This window comes from Anastrepha ludens, chromosome 6, assembly GCF_028408465.1.
Source record: "Anastrepha ludens isolate Willacy chromosome 6, idAnaLude1.1, whole genome shotgun sequence".
NCBI lineage: Eukaryota > Metazoa > Arthropoda > Insecta > Diptera > Tephritidae > Anastrepha > Anastrepha ludens.
The window spans coordinates 7,417,520-7,444,682 of NC_071502.1; the positions used below are offsets into that span (position 1 = coordinate 7,417,520).

Below are 27,163 nucleotides of genomic sequence, written 5' to 3' on the forward strand. Positions count from 1 at the left end.
ATCACCCCTCCCGCTTGACAGCTTCTGCAGATAGGATTAAAGGGGAGTTTGAGTCTGGCTGCATGCTCCCCTACTTTCCCATGACCTGTAAGGGTTACAGTGATGCATGAAATGTTTCGTTGAGAACATCCTAACAGGTGATTCGTCCTTTGGATTTTGTATGACGGCCATGTGTTTTTTGTTGTAATACATGTAGTTAATTCCTTCCATCTTCTTTCGGCTAAAGCATGATTGTGTGAAGCAATGGATGTTTTTATTGTGTTCAGTAGGGTAGAGACTGCCACCGCCTTTGCTAAGTCTAGTGTCGAACCTTTTCTTGCTAACTCATCCGTTATCTCATTACCCCGTATATTCCTATGGCCGGGAAGCCATATCAGAGTAATTTCAAACCAATGACTAAGCAATTTTAGTTCCTCTCTACACTGTAGGACTAGTTTGGATGAAATGGAGTTGGAGTCTAAAGCCTTGATAGCTGCTTGACTGTCTGAGAAGATAGCTACTCTTGCACCAACTTCCTTGTAGAGCTTTAGTGATTTGCATGCTTCCCTGATCGCTAAAAGTTCTGCCTGGAACGCGCGGGCATAGTCAGAAAGTCGAATTGACTGAGATAGGTTGAGTGGCTCCGAATGGAAGCCAGCTCCCACACCACAGTTCATTTCAGCACCGTTAATGTAGATTTCAATGTCGTATCTTCCAATCACCTTCCCTTTGCTCCATTCGGCTCTCGGTGGAAAACGTACTGTAAAGTCTTTCTTGAAGTTAAGGTCAAGGAGTTTTTAGTCTGATCTGTTTTTGAGCAGAGAGGGTCCCTGTAGGAGGATCTTACAATAACCGTACGACCTTGTTGTCCAGCTTCCTATGTCTCTGAGTCTCACCGCGCTGTAAGTATCGATTGTTTTAATATGTAAATCTATTGGAAGCAGATGAGTTAGTATATTACGCGCTTCAGTAGGACTGGTGCTAAGCGCTCCTGTAGTTAAGATACACGCTGTTCTCTGTATCTTGTTCAGCTTGGTTTGGAATGAAGACCCATGGGCTCTTTTCCGCGCTAATCATTTCGCTCCACTCGCGATTAACTGACCAAGATTCAACGCTTTTAGAAGAGCTTTTCGCTATTTAATGTCTTATTAATATCTTATTAAATTTTACAAATAAAAACCAAAATTAATCTGTAAATATAAGCAAATATTTGATTTAATAATTTTATTTGTCACTCCAAAACAGATGGATCATGGTGCGCCTGGCGATGAAGTGCGTCACGTTGGCGATCTGGGCAATGTGGAAGCCGCTGCGAATGGTATTGTCGACACCACTTTCACCGACCACCTGATCAGCTTAACTGGCAAGCGCACCATCATCGGACGCGGTCTGGTTGTGCACGAATTGACCGATGACTTGGGCAAGGGCAACCATCCCGATTCGAAGAAGACAGGCAATGCAGGCGGACGTTTGGCTTGCGGTGTCATCGGTGTTAAGTAAATATCCTAAACAAAAAAAAACAAAAAAGCAAACACTCTCTCACCACTCGTACACGCACATACAGTGAAAGCTTCAACCAAACCACATCATGAGTAGTACGGCTAGTCTACTAAGCAATACTTGTATTTATATGTAACTGTTGTTATTAACTGTTGTACAATTGTTGTAATGTCAATCATTTGCTTAAGCAGCGTCGTCTCAGTGCAGCAAATTAATGTATTATCCACTTTTTTTCATTTATACTGCTAATTTTATCATTTGATTTCTATTTTCTGGATTTTTCATGCACTTTCTTTTATTTCTGTGTCCACTTAATTTCTAATTTTGTATTTTTTGGCTTTATTTTCACTTGTTCTGTATTACTTTCAATGTTAACACTGTATCCTTTCTTCGCTAATTACCGCTTTTAAAAATCTGCAATAATCTGTGTTTCTATCATCGCTTTGTGGTCGAATAACTTGAATAAATTGAAAATCTGTGTTTGATCAAATCTGTTAAATTTATGCAAAATATTTTTTCGCTTCTTGAAATATGTGTGTATGTATATGTGTTTAATTACAGCAATTATTTATTGTCCTTTTATATGTAAATAAGGATATGTTTTATGCACACAGCTGTAATGAGTCCCTGCACTTGTGAGTACTAGGGATGCCAATTTAGCGGTGATTATTTATAACGCGATTTCGGGATTTTTTTTTCATATATTTGTTCACTCCGCTCGGGAGCTTAGGGCTTCGACAAGACTCTTCCATCGCCCACGCTTCTGGGCTGCTTGTTGTTTTCGAAATACTTTTTTTAAATTTAAACACCTGTATCGCGGAATTTTGTGCGAGAGGCCCGAAAAAATGATGATTTTCAATAATTTTTTTGCGTAAAATTTTTATTTTATTTAAGGGATCAGGAGGGTAGTCAAAAGCCCGAAAAAAATGATGATTTACAATCTTTTTTTCATATTTCGACTTGACTTTAGCAAAATTTCAACAAAAAAAATTAATAATTGTAAAAGTTATCACTGTTTGTAAGCGGCCCGTTTTCCAGACGTTCCTTGCCATGATCATCCCAAGTCATTGGAAATTCATCTAAACTCAATCGGACAAGAGAAATTAGTTTTATAAATAGATAATCTTGTGGCGGATCCAAGCTTTCTCTCAAAATTAACAATATGACGGTCTCAAGAAAAATTTTTTTAGATTTTCGAGAAAAAAACTGACAATTAAAGCGAAATTTAAAAAAAAAATCCTTCAATGAGGCACGAGTTTTTTATGATTTTCAAAAGCAGTATAAATTTTATAGAAATATACCAAGCCGTTTTTAAGTTACAGTGATCACCAGTTCAAAAAACATAGTTTTGAGAAAAACGCATTTAAAGTTTTGCTATTGAGCTCCGAAGCACCCGAATTAATTGTTGAATAACTCGAAAAGTATTTGTCAGATTCACTTCAAATTTTCACAAAATGTTTTTAAGATATTACTATACTTTGAGAAAATGCAAAAAAAAAACAAAAATCCAATTTTTGAAAATTCTGACTTAGCCCTTAAAACACCGGTATCGCGGAATTTTGTGCGAGATACAGCTTTTTTAACATCAGAAAAATTTAATTAGCTTTCTGTGTTTTGCGAAAACCTAAAAGTATTTTGTGATTTAAAAAAAAAAAATCTGAAAATTATAGATAAATAGATTTTTTATTTCACAGCAACCCAAACACATAGTTCCTAGTTAATAGATTGAAATTAAGTTGAAGTGTGAAAAGGCGTACCAAGAAACACTGAGAGATGGATAACTCCCAAAACACTAAGGCAACAAACCTCATTGTATTCAAAGCTCTGGAAAGTAAAAGGGCAGATAGTCAAAGAGGAAAGAAGAGAAGTGACAGAGAGAAAGAGATAAGATAGAATAGAGACAAAGATAGAGATACCTAGTCCTGTGAGAATTTTCCAGATTCTTTGGTAAATCTGAAAATAACCTCCACTTGGAGAGAACGAAAATTACTTATTCTCAAGACATCGTAACTCAAAATTCGTAGCCTTACTCTATTAGAGGCAAGACATTCGTAGAGAAAGTGATCAGTGCTATGCGGCTCCTCTAAGCAAGAAAGACAAATCGGGTTCTCAATGATTTCAATGAAGGTCATATGCTGACCCCAAGGGTTGCGCCCTGTAATAATATCGACCATCAACTGAACGTCTTTCCTTTCATGTTTCAGAAGAAAGTTCGATAATTTTCTGTTCGGGCTTGTCACAAAAAACTTTATAGCTCTATTTTTTGTTGTCGGTACAACTAGCAAGTACAGCACTCAGACACAATTAAGTCCATTGTACTGCACTCGGATTCCCTTTAAATTTTTTTAAATCTTCCCAACCTCCGAAGAAATCTGAAATCTTGTGGTGCCCAGGAGCCAAGATGGTCGCTTCTTAACACATCAGTGCCAAAGACCTCAAGCCTGATTCGAGCGAAGACTCGGGAGACGCACAGGAAGTAGACGTTGTCTCATCCTCCTCTTCAAAAGCTGGGCAGAAGACACTGTCGGAGATGCCTACCTTTTCCATGTGCTTCGCCCACAAAAATTGGCCCGTCATCAGCCCAACCAGCTGCCTGCAGGCCCTTTTGCTTAATGACAGCCATCTGCAGCCTTTCAAGTTAACTTGTGGGTTGTAGTAACCCATTTGCTAACCGTGGCTTAGATGGCTACAGTAGGGAGGGGCAGAACGGGCTCCGGGCCAAAGAAGTTGACCTAAGAACCCATCCTAGCTAAGGAGTCAGAGGTCTCGTTACCTGAGTCATATATTACTTTATGTAAATTTGATACATAAATGCTGATCGAATTCAGTAATAATAAGTTTACTGTTTATTTTCGAAACGTATTTGCTGTCAGTCATATAGACATTTTTTCTACTACATACTAATAATTTTGTTTTATAAACAAGTACTGTTCATTCGTTAGGCCTTTGCCTTGAAGCAACGTGTGGGAGACCTATCCTACTCCCGTGCGTAAAATGAGTACCTCCGACACGTGATGATTTTTTCTTCCCTAAAATGAGAACCTCGATCAAATACGAAATTGTTTTGAAGCACGAGAAAAGTTTTCATCGAAAGTGGAACGCAATCGGTTAAATGTAGAAAATTACAATGTAAAGAAAAAAAACACAAAAAAATTACGGGATATTTCAGCAGCCCTTGCACTTTATCATATAAAAATTCAATAGGCTATAAAGTTGCTTATCAAAAATATAACTAGGATAAAAATAATGCAACTTTTCAAGAGAAGAGCAATGCTAGTTTGCACTAACACTTTCGAACTTTTTTAAATAAATATTTTTTTTAGTATCAGGGCAGCTAATACCTAATTGTAGAGTTTAGCCTGCATGTTGAGCTTTTTTTGTCTGCGAAATACTTTTCCTCCTAACCTCTTTTATTTGTTTGCATTAACCTGACCTAACTTTTCATGTTTGTTCACAACTCTCTCTTTTCACACTCTCTTCTTATTTCTCTCACACACCTCATTGACAATTATGTCACAACAAAGTTACGCTTATTTTTTCCACTTCAATCTGCCTAATCTTTCATTTTATTGTACCATCCTCGACTCTGCAAATAAAAGTTGCAGATGTTGTAGGACTGTCTAAGTTGCAATCCTAACATTTTTTTTGACGTCATCTACTAATTCGTCACACTACAAATTTTTTCAAGTGATTGGCATCTCTGGTATATTCGCACTTCCATCGTACGCAGTTGAATCTACTCGCACAAAAACAAAACTAAGCACATGATTTAACGGTAGGTATGGGTAAATGTAATATAATAATCCCCTGGGAAATTTTTATTTGACACAATGACGTATTTAAACGTACATACATGCCTTATACACTGGTGTCCACAGGATTAAGTAAAGATGTTGTGAGTAAAAATTAATATACATTACTAAAAACATTGACAATACCACTTAATAATATTCAGTTATTTTTTGCATTTTCACGGTCCTATAATTTTTCACAACTCTACCGAAAACTATCACTTGAACCTGGTCAAAACTATTCATCGACTCGGTTAATTTAAGAAAACCTAAACTTGTGAAAGCTCAAGAACTCGCTCGCCCTTTTCACGAAGACTAGCGTGAGAGAAAAGTTTACTCGGGCGGGATTTTCTAATTCAGTCCCTCTAAATATTTCTGAACCGATTTAGCAACGTGTGGCCTGGCGTTGTCATGTGGCAAAATCAGGATGTCATGTCTACCGTCCCATTCCGGACGCATTAGCTGCAATCGGTAACGATCGCCAGTGATGGTTTTAGATGGTTAAAGGTGTTCATAATAGATGACACCCTTCTGATCCCACCAGATGCGCAACATAACCTTTGAAGCATGAATATTCTTCTTTCACTGTCGATGGATCTTTTTCACCTGGCAGGCTCCAACATTTTCAATGCTTAGGGTTATCATTATAGATCAATTTTTCATAGCCAGTGACGATGCGACCTTTTCTTTTCCGCCATTTAAGAAGCATCTCTCGATATCCCTCTCCTTCAATTGATATGCGACCATTTTGGCGTCAGATAAAAGAGGATCTTTACGCTTCAAACGAATGCCAACTACAGTGATCGAGACCTCACATATACACCTTCAAATCATCAGCATATTACTATAGCGAACACAAAAATAGTATCACCAGCGACACCTCTTTTTCGAGGACGGAAACTTACTCCCATACCCAGGTTAGTTTGGAGGTTTTATCATTGCCTACCGAGGGGTGGCAGCTAATAGAAAAAAGCTTTTCTCTCATTTTGATGTTTCGTTTCCACGAATGAGCTCGTCATACGCCCACCATCTTTTGATTGAAGCCGAAGAAAGCTTGATAAGTATTACGAAGACTCTCCATCGTTGATTGGAAACATCCAATCATTCAATTTTTATTCAATTCGGCGTGTGAATTGGCAGCAAACGCAGTCGTTGGAAAACTCCCAAAGAATCTTTGACGATGTTCAATCGCAATCCGTATGAGTTTTTACACTGCTTTGTAAACGTAGGCGAAAGATGAACTTATCAAAACTCACTAAAGGTTGAAGAACTGTCGACACAACTTCGTCTGTCGTTGGAAGTAAAGCATAATAAAGTCAAGGTGGGACTTTCAACCACCCTGAAAAGGTGAAGAGTATCACTGAATAGAGTATATTCAGTGGGATATATTGAGCGTCGTAAAAGTTATATTTCGTACTTCCAAATATAAAAAATGGAAGGAATGAAGAGTTTTTACATGAAATAAATGCCAATTTGTGGTCTCTAAGAAATAGCAGTACTTGAAGGGTATCAAAATATTTTACAAACGTTGATTGAAGCGTATCGAATTAAAGGGAGACGAGGGCCAAAAAATTTTTTTTTTTGAAGTGAAACTTCTTAGGCGTCGATGTACGGGTGAGAATGGAGAGTAAAATTTCAAGGTCATACAACGTTTTGAGCATTTTCGTTCCGCGAGAGAGAAAAAAGATAGAACGCAGAGGAAAAGGAGAGAGAGAGCTATACCTTATACATATATATCTTAGATACACTTCAGGCTATTTTTCCTGAGTTTTTCCTTGTGGTTACTAATTTCTAGTGAGAAATAACACTGCCTTATTTTTTGCGCTTGTTTGTTGGAGCAAACTTGTAGGAAATATATTTGTGGTGCCTATTTTTTGGCGTTATATTTCCATAGTGCCTACTGTTTGGGGCGTTTTTTGGCCCCAATTTTTTTGGTGCCTACTTTTTGGCGCTTATTTCCGTTTCCCGGCTAGTGCTTGTGCTATCCATTCCGGCGTCGGATTTATTGGTATTGCCTTGCGGTAATTTGTGCCATTGGTGCGGTCCAGGAATCGCTGCGTTTATACGGGTGATAAACGCTCGGAATAGTGCGAGTTGTTGCCTCGGCTTGTTTCCGGCGTTTACATACACCGGTCGACCCTTCTCCGTTTTTTGTAAATTTTGTCTATTTGTATTCTCTGCAAATGTTGGGAATTTATTTAGATATATGTATATTCTTTGTCTCTCTCTCTCTCTCTCTCTCATTCTCTCTCGGGTCTCTCTCTCTTTCTTTGTCTGCCTTGAAAGTTTCACTTGTGTTATGTGTACTACGCTACACGCACTTCTTTTTTACTACCCCTTAAATTTTCAACGGCATATGGATCCATCTGTGTGGATCCATCTGTACTTCTTAGACTACATATATATCTGTTAGTGTATAGTTCGACGGTTAAAATATCATGTGTAAAAATCTTCGGTAGGATTTGCAAAAACTTCAGAACTCCGGTTCATTTTTCATAGGTTGTCTCTTCTATTGGCTTGAAAGTGTGATTAGAAAGACCGAACGGTAACTTCTTACGATTGTATTAACCGCTTCGATCTACTGATGGGGTAGGTAATATCTAAATATCACGAGCCGTAGCATAAAAACTAAATTCCAGAGCCCTTAATCTTCACCATGCGACAGCAGGGCAGCTAAAGAGCAGGGGCTGGGATGATTCCACTTCATTCGCCATGCAAATGCTGCAAACAGCACTTGAAATAATGCCAAGTCTTACGGCATGAGTATCTAACTGGGAGTGTGCGAAAATGACTCCCAAAAATTCGACCCGTTCCACTCTTCTCAGAAGGATCTCGCAACCCTGCAAGTGAAATAGACCACAGGTAGTCAAGGGCATCACACTCATCTCAGGGAAACCACCTCAATGATCCTCTTTTTACCTACCTCGTCAGCTAAGCAGTTTCCGCACCGTCTCTTTGACCAAGTAGCCAAATGGGAAGCCACACATTTCTTGACTAGTTTCGAGCAAACTATAATCGAGCTCAGATCTCAAATTGTCGTTTGGCTGTCGAAGTAAATGTTTACTTCGCTGACATTAGTCAAGTAGCCGTATCTTGAGTTTCATAGGGAGCTTCTCACAGAACACTCTTCATCTAGAACTAAATCCCTTAGAAAATCTAGAGGAATGTTCGATATTCAAATGCAAATGATCAAGTTTAGATTTAGTGAGACAAGTTGCTTCTCCTGCCTTCTTTATGTGGTCCTGCACAAGCTCAAAGTCTCTGCATCCTTGTCATAAAATGGTCGAATACCCCTGACCATATATAGAGTATGCAAGGATAACTTCTTTATCTTCAGTGATCTGTCAGAATACCTTCCAACATCCTGGGAGTGAATGGGCTTTTGCAATATTTTCGCATTGTACCCTCCTAGTACTACATTGTTCGGCTATGCCCAGTTATTTCGGTATAGTTAATGAGTTCTTCTTTGATGGCGCGTAGTCACACTATAAGCTCCATTTCCAAACTATCTTTTTCTCCATCCCCCTTTATGCATTTGATCCCAAAGGAGCTCAAAAGCCAATGGCAAATTTACCTTAGATCAGGAAAGGATATTATATTTTCCTGACTTCTTGAATATAAATAAAGAAAGGGTTTTAATTGCGCTCTGATTGTCCTGACAAATAGGCCGTGTGACATGTCGGGGAAAATCCTGATTTTGGATATTTCCTTAGCCTGAGTTTCCTCCTTACAGGACATGGGCGTCTTAATGTGTTTTTGCATGAGAGGCGCCTATCTTTAAGTGAGAAATGTGCTTGTGGGTCGCCAAGAGAGGATTGGGCTCATTTGCTCTGCGAATGCCCGATGTACTCAGACATTAGGGACCTTGTGGGTGTGGGGATTAGTCGAACCGATGTACGGTATGATGTGAGTAGTGTGATCGCCAGCCGTCGGAATGTCGAACTATTAGGTCAGTATGCGCGTGAGGTTTTTAGACGGCGAAGGAATTTTTAGGCGTTCAGTTGATTAGTTTTAGTTAGTTTTTAGTTTGTGTGTGCTGTTGTGAGATTTGGGGTATGGCCACCAGTACAGAGCTGTATGGAAGCTCAACTGGTAGTAGTCTTGGCCACGAAGTCTGACCGGAGACTTTAATCTGGTACCACGGAGAGCAGGGGCCCTCGGAGCTTGCTCTGTTCTATTCTTGAGGTGGGCCCTCAACCACAACCCCCATGGTTTAACACCCAAATGCGGGTAGAGCCTTCTTGGCTCGATGTGGACTTGCATTGCAACCGGGTACCGGACCCATAGTACAGCAGAGGTTTAGATAGGCCTCGGCCCCACTAAAGTGGTTAGTGTGTCCATTCCCCTCTGCCAATTGGTACCGTTAAATGCTTTTTGCATTTTCGGGGCGCTAATTAACGCATTGATTTGATCCGTTGTGCTTTTGAGCACCGTGGTTTCATACAGTAGTCGGTAGGTTCTCACGATAAAAACATCGGATGCTGTTCTGACAAATAATCGAAAGCGTTTCCATCGTCGCTGAAAGCAGCCTAGTTGTCAGCTCCCATGCCTTTTTAGATTTTCAAGCCATCTGCGTACAGATTTCTAACTGTGAATGTCTCATGTCAAATACTCATTTTTTTAGCGCAACTGTAGATATAAAACAACCAGCTCCATACAGGGATACATTTTTACACAAAACTCCATTCTGTTTCCTCAATGTATTGCATACATAAATCAGTTTTTTTAAATATAATTTCAGGCATATTCCAGCCTCTGCCCCACGGGAGTGTCCATTATTCCATTAATTTTGAAAAATTAAATTTCGGCACCAGCAGCATGTTAAGAACACATAACGGTTATTTTTTACAACATACAACAATTTTTTACTAGTTTAGTTTTCTAATTGGAATGACATCATTGGAAACTGATATTGAGCGACGAGGTTTTCAAACAGAAATTAAAAGCTTTCATAAGTAGAAATTCACTTTTATCTATGGGATGGCAATAATATATTTCAATCGATTAATTAATCCTATGAATAATCGGGAGACAAAAATGATAATCCACATTAATCGCGATTAATGTCAAATAATTATTTTCACCCTTTTTTTTAATGATATTAAATTGTATAATAACTATTTTCGAAAACTTCCTTGCTTACAACTTAAATTTCTTTTTAACTCTTTTCATATAAATATCTTGGAAATTGGCGTCGACTAACATAAAACTAGAATCAAGGCGCATTCATTAAAGGTGGTGGCATTAGACCAACAACAATGTGCTGTTCGTTTGATTGTCAAAGTAAAGTATTGGGAAACTAGAAAACAAATAATGATTTCGCCTTGTTTCATTCTTAACTGACAGCCACATGGACACGGCGAAAGAAAAAAAAACAAATCGGCTGATTTACCGATACCACCTTGAATAGATTTGCCTTGACTAGAGTTGTCAATGTCAATGATATTTATTTATTGTTCAACCACGTTTGCAGAAACAGTAACTTTGATAACCGTTTTTTTGTGAAGTCGTTGCGTTTTTCAGTAGCCGTTGCTCCAGCTCTTGAAAAAAGTCCTCCGGCTGGTACTGAGATACCTATTAAATGGCAATATTTTTTTGAAAGCTCGTAAAGGTTTGGGTAAACAGTTTTCATTTCATCCCAAAAGTCAATAATGTTGCGATTTAGTTCTACGACTTGACAATTTAAATAAAAACTCAAAAACCAATATTTAGGACGAAAGTCTGAGCTACTAACGCCTAGTAAAAATATTCATAATTATATTTTTAATAAATAAATAAAAACTCATTTCATCTTGCGGACGTGGAAGACGACCATCCTTCCTTCTTCCTTTGTGTGAAGCCCAAAGGTCCAAATCATTCTCCAACGATTCCACTGACTAATCCGTACCAGTTTTCATATCATCTGCAACTGTTATTTCTGTACGCAGTAACTTCATAGCCGAGGTCAACGAGATTGAATTTTTGCAATGCATTTTTTGAATCTCGGGCTGAGTAGTGTTGCTGCAGCTACAAAAATAATAGTTCGATGGAGCCAAATCTATCTTCACTCTGTTTTCAAACTTTTGAGCGGTTGACTGTTTAGCTGTTATTCTAAATGTAATATTTGTGGGCGACAACAGTGCACTGGTGGAATTAGCTAACTTAACGTTACGCGTTTAGTCATAGGCTCTTAAGGCATCAATACATTTAGTATGTCCATTGTCATCTTTCTCCCTTGATGTTATCATTATTGGAGCGTTAAAATAGTTAAGCAATATTTGTCTTATATCAACATAGTTTAACAAAACATTCGAGCATGTAACACATGGGTTGAAAAGTGCCGAGCCTAACAAAGAAAACACGTCTTTTTTTGTTCAAAACTAGCTTTTGGTTGGTTGGTTGGTTAAAGTGGTGATTCTTCCAGAATCCAACTAGCGCTTCCGCACCATTTTGTTGCCACATCCTCGTTACCAAATTGTTTAACAGTTACTTACAGCAAGACTATATCCAGTCTGTGCGGTTAAGGAACCTTATTAGGTTGTTAACGTCTAAGCCAGATAGTTGTTCGAGATTTTCGAACAGCGGTTGGCCCAGGGTTAACATTCTGTCCTTCCATAGAGAAGGGCATTCACAGAGGAAATGGAAAATTGTTTCCTTTTTCTCCGGTTGTTTACAACTGTGACAGTATGTATTGTGAGGGATACCCATTTTGGCTGCTTGTTCTCCGATAGACCAAAAGCCAGTTATGACTGCCATTAGTCTCCAGGCATCCCGTCGTTTAATTCTTATTAATGCCGACGATTGCTTGAGGTTGTAGGTGGGCCATAACGTTCTGCTAATTTTGCATTTCGTCTGTACTTTCCACCTACAGTCCGCGACTCGGAGGTATTAGCTTTATCCATCAAGTTGAACGCAATTATTCCAGCGTCGCTCTAACATTTCAATACCACTTTTGTAGAACGATTTATCTTTTGCCTTAAAATATGTTAGGCCTCAGTTTCAGCGATAACCCCTCATTCCAGCGAAATTTTTTACCGACAAGCATTTTTTAGGCCCGAGAACAGCCAGTAGTCGTTGGGAGCCCAACATGGCGAATACGATGGATATAACAGCAACTTTAATGCATGTAGTTTTGCCATTATTTTGATTGAATTGTGACACGGAGCGTTGTCCTGCAAGTGAGCAAACGCGGCACCCATTTTGAGCAGAGCTTTCTCATAGTCAAATGCTCATCAATATAAAGCCAAAACTTCTTTTGATATCTTTACGATGTCAGCTAACTCACGCAACTTCACTTTTCGATCATTCGAAACGATTATCGGAGCTTCTAGGACCACGTTTGAAGTCAGCTGACCATCGTTTTATTGTTGTTTCTGATGGAGCGGAGTCCCCATAACACTGTCCAAGCCCTTTTTTCCATCATGAAGCAGTGTAAAATTAAAACACGAAATTCTTTTTCATCCATTGTTTTGAAAATAGCAAAAGTAGCGTCACTCTTAGCGCAATAACTCGCGAACTAATGAATATAATATCCCGAAATTTTAACAACTATCTCTTTAAGGTTAGCACTAACTGAAAAAGTGATGAGTGCAATAAAACTAGTGCCATCCATGTGCTAGGCCTGGGACTTTTCAGCCCATGTGTTAGTTCGCAGAAAAATACCCACGCCATTTCTGTACGAAGAGCTCAAAATAAACCGCTGTTTCACCCAAGTGTGTATGCAATGCTGCTAAGCACTCTCTCTCTCAATTAGCGGTGGACCATAGCTTCATCAACACTCCTCTTGCCAATCACTCTCTCTCTCTCTCTCTCTCTCTCTCTCTCTTAGCTTCATGGACTGTGGTGGACCATAGCTTCATCAACACTCCTCTTGCCAAGCACTCAGTAACTATTACGCTTTAAACTGTTTTTACACTCAGAGTTGAATAATTCGAGGAATTTTGCTAATTTTTTTTTGCAATTATTTTTTACGCGATTAAAATCGATTAATCAAAAGTAATGCAAGGATGCAATTAAATCGTAAAATGGATGAAAATAATTGATTAATTAAATCAAATCATTAATCGTTGCCATCTCTACCGACAACTAACAACTGCTTTGACAAAAGAAATTTATATCTAACCTAACTGTAAAAAAACACCCTTTATCAGCATAATTTTAGGTACTAGCATAGTTTTTGCTCTTATAAAATTGCAAAAAAAAACAAATCCTTTTCGATCCGAGACCAATAATATTTATTCACATGAACTTATAATAAAATAATTAAAGCACTAAACTTTGCTTAAAGTAGATTCTTATTTATTTATACTATATACCGTTACGCCCACTAAAAAAACATTTTTAATATAAATGCACCTGGAACTGAGAGTAGAAATGCAAAAATAATAAAAAATAATATCAAATAATTATACAAAAATATGAGCATACGATTAGAAAAAAAGAGGAAGAAGCAGCAGATATCAGTGTGTCATTAAAAAGTTTTGAAAACATATGTATGTATTTTTCAGCGCTTACACATCTCATCAAGCACGTGACATAGCTTGCGAACCAACATTTTATGTGCCACATCAACAGCCGCAAGATCATGTTGTCTATCCCATTCTATCTTCGAGCCTACCATATCCATATGCTTCACCATATTTTTATTAGAAATCGAGCATTTGCAATTGCAGAGCATTGTTTAGAGGAGTCATAACTAACATCTTATTACATACATACACGCATATAATATATTTTTTTATACAAATATTAGTTTGAAGAAAAATAAATCCATTATTTTTGCGTAAAATTCCCTTTAACTTTATTTAAGGGGGAAGTCTACTGTGAATTTTTCAAAAAATCGATTTTTTTTTTATTAGCTTAAAAAATGCTTTGAACCCTCTTAAATAAGGTACAATATGTGTTACAGCTGGCTAAATTTTTCTTCGTTGAAATTTCGACCTTTTCCCGAAGCGCTCCAAAGCGCGTACCTGCTATACTGAAACTTTAAACGCATTTTTCTCGAAACTAAGTTTTTGTATACGGTGTACACGATATCTCGAGTTCTGATAAATGAATCAGCTTAAAAATTTAATTATATATTCTCTGTAATAGTGTCTCTCGTCTGACATAGGATTTTTTTGATATCGTTATTTGTTAAATTGTTATAAACAATAGTAACATCAATTTTAGGCAAAAAAAAAGAAAAAAATTTCAAGAATTTTTTTTTCAACGCCAAAATTTTTTATCGACATAATCCTACGTCAGACGAGAGTCAATACTATGTATATGATAACAATATTTTGTTTTAGATCACCGAAACGTAAGATTTCATGTACACCGTTTAGGCACCTAAGAAAAGCGGACCTGCGCTTGCAGAAGTGCCACAGCGGCCATTTTCAATATTTTGACTTAAATTTTTTTTTTCAAAAACTTAAATATATAATAAAGATAAGAGTTTAAATAGATTTTATGTACGAGCAATATTTTGTTAGAAATAAAATCCGGAAAATAAGCCTGTTTTTTCCCTTGTCACAGTAGACTTCCCCCTTAAGATGTTTCGGATTGTCCGATTCGGGTCAAATATGAACCATTGTGTTGTATAATTTCCTGCCATTTTAAAGGTAACTTCATAATGCCTCTCTCGTAGAAGTTCTGGTCCTCATTGGCGAAAAGCTTTAGTGATCGATTTTCGCTTCAACTTCTTTTGATACCAATTTCTTATCACTCAAGCAGTTTCGCAATGAGAGTAAAAGGTAGTAATTGCTTGCTACCAGGACCAGACTGTATAGTAGGTACATTAAAATTTCCCAACGTAGCTTTTGGTGGGCCACTACAGACGCAACGCCTCTTCTGTTGGCCACTTCTGTCCGTTTCTTGTCAATCGATAGCTTCCAACGGTCCTCTTGTGGACAGCAGAGATCTGAATTTAGTGCTTGACAATACGGAAGTAACTCATATAAAAAATTATTCCTTTCAAGTGCCACCAAATACCTAGTAGAATCGTCCTGACAGTTGTTGTTATTATTGTAGCAGTAACTTTACACTATCAGTGCAGTGTAAATCACCGGCCGTCTTCGTCTAGCTCATCTAGCGGTAGGCCCAGGAAACTTGCTGTTTCGACAGGTTGGGTCCAGAGGGAGAGAGGTGTTAGATGAGTGGTTTTGATAAGGCATGTGAAATGGTGGTTAGTGTCACATGCCGGGGTGCCTTCACATGCCGGACAGTTGTTAAGTAGGTCGAGGTCAATTCTGGATAGGTAGGAGTTTAAGCTACAGTATACAGAACGTAATTGTGCCAATGTTACGCAGGACTCTCGGGGAAGTAGGAGCTCTTGTCTGCAATGGGTGGTGGTTGGACTCCGATGACGGCATTCGGGTGTCGAGAGCTTAAGAAGGTGGTAAGAGTCTCCCGATGAATGTCGTTAATTGTCTGCCAGTACACTGTCCGATCCAGTAATTGTCGGTCTGTTTTGTCCTTGATCTCGTCCGCGTAATTGAGGAGATGCCTCCTGACGTGCCTGGGAGACGACTCAGGCTCAAGCAGGTATCTGCATGGGTGGAACATGCGGTAACACCCCAACACTCCATAACACTGCTTTCTGAGCAGTTTATGCTTCCTCCTTTACAGGGAGCATATAGGCCTCGGCGTGTAGATGTTGAAGTGGGAGACATCCTGTCGCAGTTCTAGTGGCAGTGTTTTGACAAGTCTGTAGCTTCGACCACTGCGAATCACTGGTTCCAAGCGACCAGACAGGCGCAGCTAAGTTTAAAACCGACCGGCCTATTGCCTTGAAAGCCGTTAGCAACATTTCTTTGTCTTTGCCCCAAGTGCTGTCGGCAAGCGATTTGAGGACCTTGTTGCGATTCTGTACTTTAGTGGCAATAGCGGTTGTGTGCGCTGAGAAGGAGAGCAAACTGTCGAAGGTAACTTCCAATATTCTGGGGTTGTTTACAGTCGGAATTGGTGTGTCGTCGACTTTTACCTTGAGTTGCAGTTTCACCTCATTTGTCCAGGTGGTGAAGAGAGTCGCCATGGACTTCGTGGAGGAAAGTTGTAGGTTCCTCGCAGTGAAGAAGCGTGAAAAGCAGGCGTAGTAATCGTTTACCTTAGCGCACAAACCATCAATCTTCCTGGCCGTTAGTCATGGTGTGGTCACCGTTTGAGCTGCTTCATCACGCTTTTACCACGATCGTTTCCGCGCAATATTGTCGTTGTGTGATCCATTTCTTCTCACCAATCACCATCCGTTTAATACATGGATCGATTTTATTCCGGTTTGGAAAGGCTTCGCAGATGGAAATTTGACACATCAGTTCTTTTGGTGTTAATTGGTGTGGTACCCAAACATCGAGCTTCTTTTTGAATTCAGCTTTGCGCAAATGGTTTAGAACTGTTTCATGGTCGATCTTTCGCTCTTGGGTCAACTTCGTTTATTTTGTGATCGACTTTTTCGACATTTTCTTTAACATCAAAAATGCCTGAACGGAATCAACGATATCAAAATTGTACGCAATTAGCTGTTAAAGTCTCGGCACCCTAAACACCACGCACAATTTAAGCAACCTGGCTTGCATTTTCGCCTTTATCGAAGAAAAACTGTAAATGTGCCGAATTTTCTATATGTAGACTTCCATTGTTAACACCCTGTAACTGACAACTGAATGGAATAAATCAAAAGCAGCAAAAGTTTTTTTTGTTGTGGAACTTCCCCTTGAACACAAGCATAAATTTCATATTAGGCCTCTTCTATTCGCCATTTCCCCGCTTGCTATCTCTATGCTCGATTAACTTGACGAAAAATTGGCATGCGAAAGCAACAAAAAAGTTGTCGAGTAGGATTCCCCACTAATGAGTATGGCTATAGTTCATTAGGCCGCACCGCCTTACGAGCACATGTAGTTTAAGGCAGCTCTCTTCTCGCTTTACCGACATTTGTTCATTTATACCAGTTGCTTCATCTATTCGCCACTTGCTAAGTCTTGACGAAAAGAAGAGGCCCATTGTTTGGCCGAAACTTTACGAGTTTACGAGTTATCGATCACTACAGCCACCTACCGAGAAAATAATGGATTTCTTTCTACCCAAAATAAAATCTATAGCAAAAATGTATTTAAATTCAAACTGTCTTTTTAATGTAGTAACTTTAACTAGTTATGTAGTAACCTGTGTCTCAATGTTTTGCTTAAGTTTTCATAAGTGTATCTATGTATTTTTCATTCCTACTATATATTTTAAATTTATAATTATTTTCAAAACATATCGCCTTACACAATTCTAACCATACACATTTTTAGCATGGATGTTGATGAATTGCCCTGTACCGGGAATTCGAGCCCTACAATATCAGTAGCTTCCATTTTGGCCATGGTCTTGACAATATTGGCTAGTCGCATTGTCTCTTAGAAGCCCCAGAATGGAAGGAAAGGGGTTAGCAAAATGGAAAAATCAGCGGCAGAAAGGTTCAACGTTTTTCCAGCTGAATTGTGCTATTATTTATATATTAACTTTTCTTACCAAATGTATTTAAAGTTTTTCGAAAATTTATTTTAAGTCAAATATGCATTAGTTTACTAACCAGTTGCATAGAAAAATAAATAAAGCCAACTGGCATAAATAATATGCGTTTTACTGCATTACAGCTAAAAAAATTGAGGATATGTATGAAGAAAATGCAACTTCAAGTAAATCAATATCCAGATAAATTTGTATTTGATTAAAGGCAAATTAGACCTTTACCTGTGCGTATCCACATATTCAATTAATACGAGCACTAAACTTTTTCTAAAACAATTTATTAGGGTAAGAATGTGCGCGTATGCGATAACGTATGTCCAAAAGGGTACGTATGTCCTTCCTGAAACCCCTAAAAAAAAAAAACAAACAGCATAAAAAATCAACCCTTCGAAAGCAATTTGGGTATTTTTTATTAGCAAGCAATCGATTAGTAGGCTGGAAAAAATGCATATGAATAGGTACCTAATTCCCAGCAAACGTCACATTCTTAAAATAAATACTCTTGTTCAAAAGCCATTAGCCTTTCGCTTTAAGTTTGCTTTTCGCTTCCCTGCAGGAAAAACTTCAACAAGTCAAATACTAGTTTCCCCATGAGACTAAAAGAAACGTTTTTGTTATCTTTCATTAACGTTTTTCATAGGAGGAAATTGAAACTATTTATTTTATACGAGGGGTGCCTTTTATTGTATATTTCGGGATTTGGCAACCCTGGTAAGGGCCAATTATTTTCTGGTTTAAATGTCCCAAGTTGCTGTATTTAAATAAAAAGTAGGAGTGTTAGGTGAGTGGGTTTAAGAGGTCGTGTGAATAGGTGGTTAGTATCGTGCGATGTATCTTCACATGCCGGGCATAGCATATATTGAGTATGCCGGAGTCGATTCTGGATAAGTAGGAGTTCAACCTGCTAAAATATCCAGGCCGTAGTTGAGCCAAAGTTACGCAGGTCATATGAAGCAGCTGAAGCTCTTCGTCTGCAATGTGTGGTGGTTGAGTTTCGATTCGGGGAGTTTAGTAAGAAATTAAGATGTACCGAATTAATGTCGTGTAATTTCTGTCTATATACATGCCTATTCGGAAAATTGCATTTGGCCATGACTGTTTTGATCAAAAGAAAGCGTTTAGCGTTTGTAGAGGCGATCCAAAATGCTGGTGCCGACATCCTGAAGGACATTCCGGTCAATGACCTGAAATACTCTTTCGAAAAGCTTTTAGATCACGCAAAATAGTGTATCGAGGCCAGAATGGACTATTTTGAATAAATAAAATCGAATTCATCAAAACAAAGCTCCTGTCGTTTCTATTTCAGCTCGGTCTTGTATATTTTGGACTTCACCTTGTATAACCCGATACAGTAGTTGCAGTCGTGATTGGTCCTAGATCTCGTCAATGTAGTCGAAGAGATGCCTCCTGACTCGCCTGGGAGATAGCTAAGGCTATAACAAATGTCTGTTGTGGTGATTCCTGATTGCTCTACTTTTGCTGTACTCCTCCTAACCGGAAGCGTGGAGGCCTCGTTGTGAAGATGTTGCAGAGTAGGCATCAAGAGGTATCCCATGGCCGTCCTGATAGCAGTATTTTGATTTTAATTTAGTACCGACCGGTCAATTGCTTTAACTGTCCCCAGCAACATTTCTTCGTCTTGCCCGATGTGCTGCCGGCTAAGAATTTGAGACCCTTGTTATGTTTTGGACCTTAGTGGCAATTGCGGTTGTATGGGCTGAGAAGAGGAGAAAACTATAGAAGGTGACATACTGAATTTTGGGATTGAATATCGGTTGATTGCTTTAGTTGTGGTATCAAAATTAATGCGAACGTAAACGAAATAACCAAACTGCTCTCTTAGCAGTCTCATACTGCGCAGTAAAAGTGGGAAAACAAAATGGGTCGTAAATGGCCCAAATAATAGTAACTTATATATTTGGTAAGAATTAAAGAAACTTGAAGGAAATAAACTGTAATATATAAGTGATCAATTTCCATTTATTTCTGATAGGTAACTACATCCAGTTTGATAAATCAATAGTGACTAAAATTTGTCATATTGGCATATGTGATGCGTCATACCTATGATCTGAAAGTACCGGGAATGTTTAAATAAAACAAAACGGAGTAAAATTTCAGGCAAATTTATTTTATCTCCTTCAAATATGATCCGTCTGAAACAACATACATGTGCCAACGTTAAACTCAGTCCTCCATGCACCCCTGGCAGGCCGACAAAGGTATGGCCTTCAGCGCCTTCGTCGCATTCTCTTTGATCTCCTCTATCGACTGAAATCTCCTTCGACGAAATGGTAACTTCAACTTGGGAAACAAAAAGAAGTCGCACGGGGCCATATCAAGTGAATACGGTGTTTGCACGATGGTATTTACTTGGTGTTTGGTCAATTAATCCAGCACAATTTGGGCTCGGTGCGGTGGCGCGTTATCATCATGCAAAGTCCATGAATTGTTTGCCCACATTTCCGTCCGGCCAGGCAGATACTAACGATCCGATTGTGCTTAAAAGTGGCAGATGTGTGTCTTACAGTCCTACCAACATAAGAAAAAAATTTGGACCGGTTCCCATGCGCGCGGTTCGTTTAAATTAACCATTCTCGATACTTTCTGATCATAGGGTATAGATTTTTTAAATGTAAAAAAAAAAAACCATATAATTTATTTTGTGGTAGTCTCCATGCAGAGCAAAAATATTGAAAGCATTTGTATATGTATTAGCAAGAAAATTATGTATGTACTAGTTTCTATCATCCATTTCTTGTTTCTTGAGGTTCGAAAATATATTTTCTACAGGCAATTACAGACAGTAAGAAATGAATTTTCCTGCAGGGTGCATAAACTCCGATGCATATCTCTTAAAGTAATTATTTTGTAAAAGCACTCTTCCATTCGAGACGATTGTCACCTATGTCAGCCCAAAGTAAATAATTTCGTATGTTTGGCCTTTTTAGATTTAGTATCCTTTTCTTCCTTGTTCTCCTATGCCACCATTAAGGGCTGTTAACCAAGTTTTAGTGGTTGATAGAATACGCAAATGCATATATGCAATACCCAAATTACATATACATATGCACTCATACATATAATAGGACTATGAATATCGATCCACATTTCCAAACATTCATTGGAGAGCTACTGTCGTAAGGCACAAACGTCAGTATAAGTTTTTTATTTGAAGCGTAAACAACAATATTTTTACCACACTTGAAAATGTCGAATTTCGTGCCAAATAATGTGTTTTTGCGGGGAATTCTTCTTCATTATTTTAATATGAAGAAAAAAGCAGCCGAAAGTCATCGTATCTTGGTGGAAGTTTATGGTGAGCATGCTCTATCTGAGCGAACGTGCCAGAAGTGGTTTGCACGCTTTAAAAGTGGTGATTTTGGCTTGGAAGACGAAGAACGCGAGGGTGCGCCGCCAAAGTTCATGGATACCGAATTGGAGGAATTGCTCGATCAAGATCCGGCTCAAACGCAAGAAGAGGTTGCAAAAACTTTGGGAGTTGATCAATCAACCATTTCCAAACGTTTAAAAGCCATGGGAATGATCCGAAAGGTAGGCCATTGGGTGCCGTATGAATTGAAGCCAAGAGACGTTGAACGCCGTTTTATGGCATGCGAACAACTGCTTCAACGGCACAAAAGAAAGGGTTTTTTGCATCGAATTGTGACTGGCGATGAAAAGTGGGTCCATTACGACAATCCAAAACGTCGGGCAACGTATGGATACCCTGGCCATGCTTCAACATCGACGTCGGCGCAGAATATTCATGGCCTGAAGGTTATGCTGTGTATCTGGTGGGACCAGCTGGGTGTTGTGTATTATGAGCTACTGAAACCGAATGAAACGATTACGGGGGATGTCTACCGACGACAATTGATGCGTTTGAGCCGAGCACTGCGAGAAAAACGGCCGCAATACGCCGATAGACACGACAAAGTTATTTTGCAACATGACAATGCTCGGCCACATGTTGCACAAGTGGTCAAAACATACTTAGAAACGCTCAAATGGGATGTCCTACCCCACCCGCCGTATAGTCCAGACCTTGCGCCATCCGATTACTATCTCTTCCGATCGATGCAACATGGCCTGGCTGACCAGCACTTCCGTAATTACGATGAAGTCAAAAAATGGATCGATTCGTGGATTGCGGCAAAACCGACCGAATTTTTCACAAAGGGAATCCGTGAATTGCCAGAAAGATGGGAAAAAGTAGTAGTAAGCGATAGACAATATTTTGAATATTAAATTTGTAACCATTTTACGTCAATAAAGTTTCAAATTTCGAAAAAAAACCGCACGAACTTATTCATAGTCCTATTATATAGGCCAGCAAGTGTACTCTAATTGGCCATCTCCCGATGTGCGCTAATGCATGCAAGATTAATTGTGTGATTTTACTGGCACTCAAAATGTGTCAAAAAAACAAAGAAAATAAAAATGAAGTCAACACACAAACAACAGTCCTGCAATACTTTTACGACCAAGCAAATAAATAAACGGAAAGGGGCTGATGACAAGCGCCGACATGGGTATTTAGAAAACTTAGCTGGGAAATTATTGCCCAAATGTCCAGAAGCATACACTTTGTTTGAATTGAAGTTTGCTACAGGACTTGGAATATTTAGCGCATTTGTAAGGTTTCTTAAAAATAAGTATAAAATAGTATTAGAAAATAGTTTTCGTTTAAAGAACAAAAACAATTGAAGGGCTCATCAATCGATTCATCGACAAATTGATTGATGGCTCGCTCATAAAGCACAGTAGAGAAAATATTAATTGTATTATTGTTTAGCTTCTTTTGCCTACCATAGTAAATTCTGTCAAAAAAGTACTGGGCACTGATCGCTTAAAACGGCTGCTTGAAGGGATTGTTAAAATTCAAAAAACAGGGTTAGGCATAACTAAAATTACAACAAAGTTATGTCAAAAAAAGTCCGGTTTGTGAGAAAAAAACATGTGTACAGGGTGACGCTAAATTAATCTTCCAATTTCGTCTTTGAATAACTTTTTTACTAAATAAAAAATTGATTTTGAGTGCTTGTCTGACTGACGTACGACGCCATTTAAGAAAATTATATGCATTATAAACATTATATACTCCATTATATCTCCTGTTGGGGTGATTAATTTTCCTCCACCTTGTATATTGCACCAGAATAACACCCAATCTGAAAAGGCTATCATTGTGAATGAATTTCTCTGCAAGAACTCAAAAAATATCAGCGAGCCATCAACAAACTCACCTGATAGAGGATTTGATTGAAAAGTAATGAGCCTTATTTTTTTTTAAGCAGTTCTATTAAACCTTTTGACTTATACAACTAATATTCTTCAAAATACGACCCTTGAGCGCCAATACACCGCTGGTAGCGGTCCTTCCACTGCAGGAAACATTTTTTAAACTCATCCGCCGGAATCGCGTTCAATTCGGCTGTCACAGTTTTTTGGATCGCCTCGATACAGTCGAAACGCCTCCCCTTTAGCAGAGAGTAAAAAAAGGCTAATTATGGTGGCCATAAACTGATGTCTTCTGTACGTCAGCGATGTATGGGGAGATGCGCTAAACTACAAAGCAAAGCGCAAATCACTGGAGACTGTGCAACGTACAGCGGCACTTAGAGTTGCCTTAGCCTACCGCACTGTCTCAGGCACAGCAATTTTCGTGATCAGCGGGCAGATAGATACCCGTCGACCTCATAGTCCGGGAACGGATGGATGCGTAGGACTCCAAGAAGCAACACGTCATCTCCATCTTCCATTCTTAGAACGGAGATGCCAAACCATGCTGCTGTGGCAAAGCCGATGGAACACTGAACCGAGTGGCAGATGGACGGCGAAACTTATTCCATTAGTTGACTAATGGGTCGAAAGGCGCTTCTGGGAAGGGAATTACTTCTTAACTCAGTTCCTCTCGGGCCACGGATACTTCCGGAGATACCTTTGCCGCATGGGTAAGATAACCGATTCCAAGTGCATATGCTGCAAAGCGCTGAGCGATGATGCTGAACATACGTTTTTGAGTTGTGACAGATGGCTCCTGGAAAAAAATTCTCTGAGGGAGCAGATTGACATCGCACCGAGCAACATAATCAGCAAAGTGCTTGAACGCGGTAAAAAAATATATTGAAAACGTACTACGAAAAAAAAGATTGACCTCGACACAGGGCAAGAAAGTGAAGCCGCACAGAGGCACAAGAAGACGAGCCTATAGCGTGAAATCTGGCTACAAATATGGTGGACCCAGATGTGGGTGAATATAATTCCTCCTTTATGGATGTCGTTCTGTGCCCTCCCGAAGTAATTAGAAAGCAGTTCCGCGAAGGGTATCTCCCCAGACGGAGAGGAGGGATCGTTTTAGTGGTCACACCAGACAATGCACTAGACGACGGTAGCTGTAAGTGCGAAGGCATTTTGAAGCCTTCCTCACCCACCAAAAAAAAAATTCCCCTTTAACAACAGTCAAGGAGATGCCGATGGCCAGGTAGGGCTCTGAGACCAATTCAGTCTCCTTCATGGCAAGGTCATCAGCAATTTCGTTTCTTTCTATGTTCCTATGTCTTGGAGATGTTACCTATACATCCAAAATATCCGATCTCTTCCTTACATGAGTTGACTAGTTTGGATCTGCTCCATGGCGTCGGCAGTGCCTTGATCACAGCTTGGCTATCGAAAAGAATGCTAATACCTCCCTCGCTCCCGCGTTCCCTAAGCATTTTGCATGGCTGCAGGATCGCAAAGACTGCTGCCTGAAAAACACTAGCAGTATTAGGCGGCCGCCATAGCCAAATGGGTTGGTGCGTGGCTACCATTCGAAATTCAGAAGGAACGTAGATTCGAATCTTGGTGAAAGACCAAAATGAAGAAAAATTTTTTTCTAATAGCGGTCGCCCCTTGACAGGCAATGGCAAACCTCCAAGAGTATTTCTGCCATGAAAAAGCTCCTCATAAAAAAAAAACAATATCTGCCGCTCGAAGTCGGCTTGACACTGTAGATCCCTCCATTTGTGAAATAACATCAAGACGCACGCCACAAATAGGAGGAGGAGCTCGGCCAGACACCCAAAAAGGGTGTAAAGGTAGATAAAAAAGCCAGGAACAGAATTAAAAATAACTGTAGGCATTAAAATCCAATACCTGTAATCCGAATTTCCCTTGACCTGCATTTATTCTGGGAAAATAAAAGCTTTTTAAAAATTCTCAGGCAAAAGCATTTACACTGAATGAACGCATGCACCTCAATTTTAAAAGTAAAAACATTCAATACACTTACATATATACGAACATTTGTGTGCCATACATAAACCTTAATAAATAGGTCAGTAGCTTCAGTGAATTCATTTGATTCCAACTAAATAATTTTGTATTTTGAAATATTCTCCATAATTTCCTCCCAACCCTCAAGAAAAGTTTTCCCAGTACTTTCCATAAATATTGATTTTCTGTACTGCCTTACTTCATGATTATACCTCTATTTATTGCGTGATTTCAGTGGTCATTTAAAGCGTCAAGAAAATTGTGGTCAATGTGGCGCAATTCACGCAGCCGTTGCCGCTTTCCCGCCGGTTCGTCCTTACTTGCGCCGCCAATCAAGATTCAAATGCAAATTTTCTTCAACTCTGGACAATTTATGCCAGTAATTAAGGTTATATGTTTTGGCATTTCACGTCGCCAAAGTTATTGCCAGGAGCAACGAGAACTCGTCCAAAAAATGTACACCTAATTGTAGGCGCATACTCAAACTTATAAGTGTTGAGGTAAGTTAACAAAACTAATTTACATAACTTAAGTTTTACCAAAAATAAATTATATTTCTCAAGAGAACGAAATGTCATGAGGCAAACAGTTCTTTCCGACTAATTAATAAAAAGGGTTCCAGCAGAAAGGTGTAGAATTTAACGAAATTGCGACAGATTTATTTAAATAATGAACAGTGAGGACTTATGTACACTTGAGTATGAATGTACTTATATGAATGTAAATCTGAAACGCATCTTATTTTTTGGGAAAAGGTGACTAAAAGTAATTAATTCAGATTTTTATTAATGGAGATACATAAAAAAACTGGAGCGCAGTGACAAGTATAACTTCCCTTGAATCATTACTCACTACTCATGTTTTTATTTAAGCTCTACCGTAATGGCAGTGACGTCATATCCTTACAAAGGGTTCTTTAATAGGTGCGCTCGAACTTTGATAGTATATGGCGGCGATCTTGGTAAAGCTACAGCTGTAAAATTTAACCAGAATACTTAGATTATATTAGATTTGTGAGGGATTGAACAAGTCCAAACACTCAGTCAGGAGACCATTGTACTACTCCCGGATAGATTTCAGTAGAAAGAATAGAGATAGAAGAGATAAAATGTGGGTGGTAAGACGGAAAAATTAGTTTGAGGTCACTCTTCCACAAATCTCTTGGATTTATTGATGAATATTAATAGATCTGAAAGCGGACGAGTATGAACTTTATCCATATTCAGTATATCGCAACCCAATATCCTAAGTCGGATTCTGGAAAACGCCGGAGAGCTACAGAGAAAATGCTCTGCAGTGTCGTCATCCTCAAGACAGGCATATCGGGCTATCGACGACCCCCATAGCAGCCATATGCTGACCAGAAGCGTTGTGCCCATTGATTGCACCCAGCAGTACTCTCAAGTCCTTTATGCCGAGTTTTAGGAGAAAGGTCGCTATTTTCCTGTTTGGTTTTTTCACAAAGCACTTGCCTACTCTGCACGAGTTCAACCCAGACCAATGTCCTCTATGGGTAGACCTCATAAAATTGTTAATCCATGGTACAATCGATGCAGAATTGACACCTAGAAAGGGTTTCGGGCCAACTACTTACTCAGTATTCCGTAGTCGAATGAGTTGGTGCGTGATTATCATTCGAGAATGCGTAGGCTCGAATCTCCGTGCATGAAACAGCAAACAAGTTTTTTTCTAATACTAAGAAATAAGACATTTCCGACTACCTCCAGACATGTTACGCTCAGATCAAACCTTCAGTCCCTTTTTGCCCCTTTTAGTATTATGGTGATCGATCCTCTGCTCACCACCATAAACGACTTGGGAGTCTACGCACAAGCATATGCAGACGACGTTGCCTGCTTGGTAACAGGCCCTTCGCTTATGAAAGTGTAGAAAACTCTGGATATGATTGACACTAGTGCGAATGGGCTATCGGCAAATCCCACCAAGACTGGTATTGTCCTCTTCACTAGAAGGAGGAAGCTTGATGGACTCGTTCTGCCTAAGCTAAAAAGAGTCACAACCCAGCTATCCAAGGAAATTAAATATTTTGGAGTAATCATCGATAGTAAACTCCTCTGGAAATCCCACGTTGAAACAAAGACATTCAAAGCACTGACAGCCTTCTGGCAGTGCAAGAGTGTTTTTGGGAAAACGTGGGG

At 39.1% G+C, this 27,163-nt stretch overlaps 1 protein-coding gene across 3 annotated transcripts in view; it reads left to right on the forward strand.

Annotated features, from left to right (window-relative positions):
• LOC128866626 (extracellular superoxide dismutase [Cu-Zn]) overlaps positions 1–17,847 on the forward strand; it is a 45,656-nt gene extending 27,809 nt beyond the window's left edge. For 2 of the 3 annotated variants that reach the window (XM_054107502.1, XM_054107503.1), the window contains exons 4-5: positions 1,225–1,475; positions 17,525–17,847. In XM_054107502.1, coding sequence (XP_053963477.1) covers positions 1,225–1,475; positions 17,525–17,633 — 360 coding nt within the window. In that variant the 3' untranslated portion in view covers positions 17,634–17,847. Of the gene's footprint in view, positions 1–1,224; positions 1,476–10,011; positions 13,541–17,524 lie in introns of those variants that run through there. The other variant, XM_054107504.1, reaches the window with a different exon arrangement.
• The last annotated feature ends 9,316 nt before the right edge of the window (positions 17,848–27,163 follow it).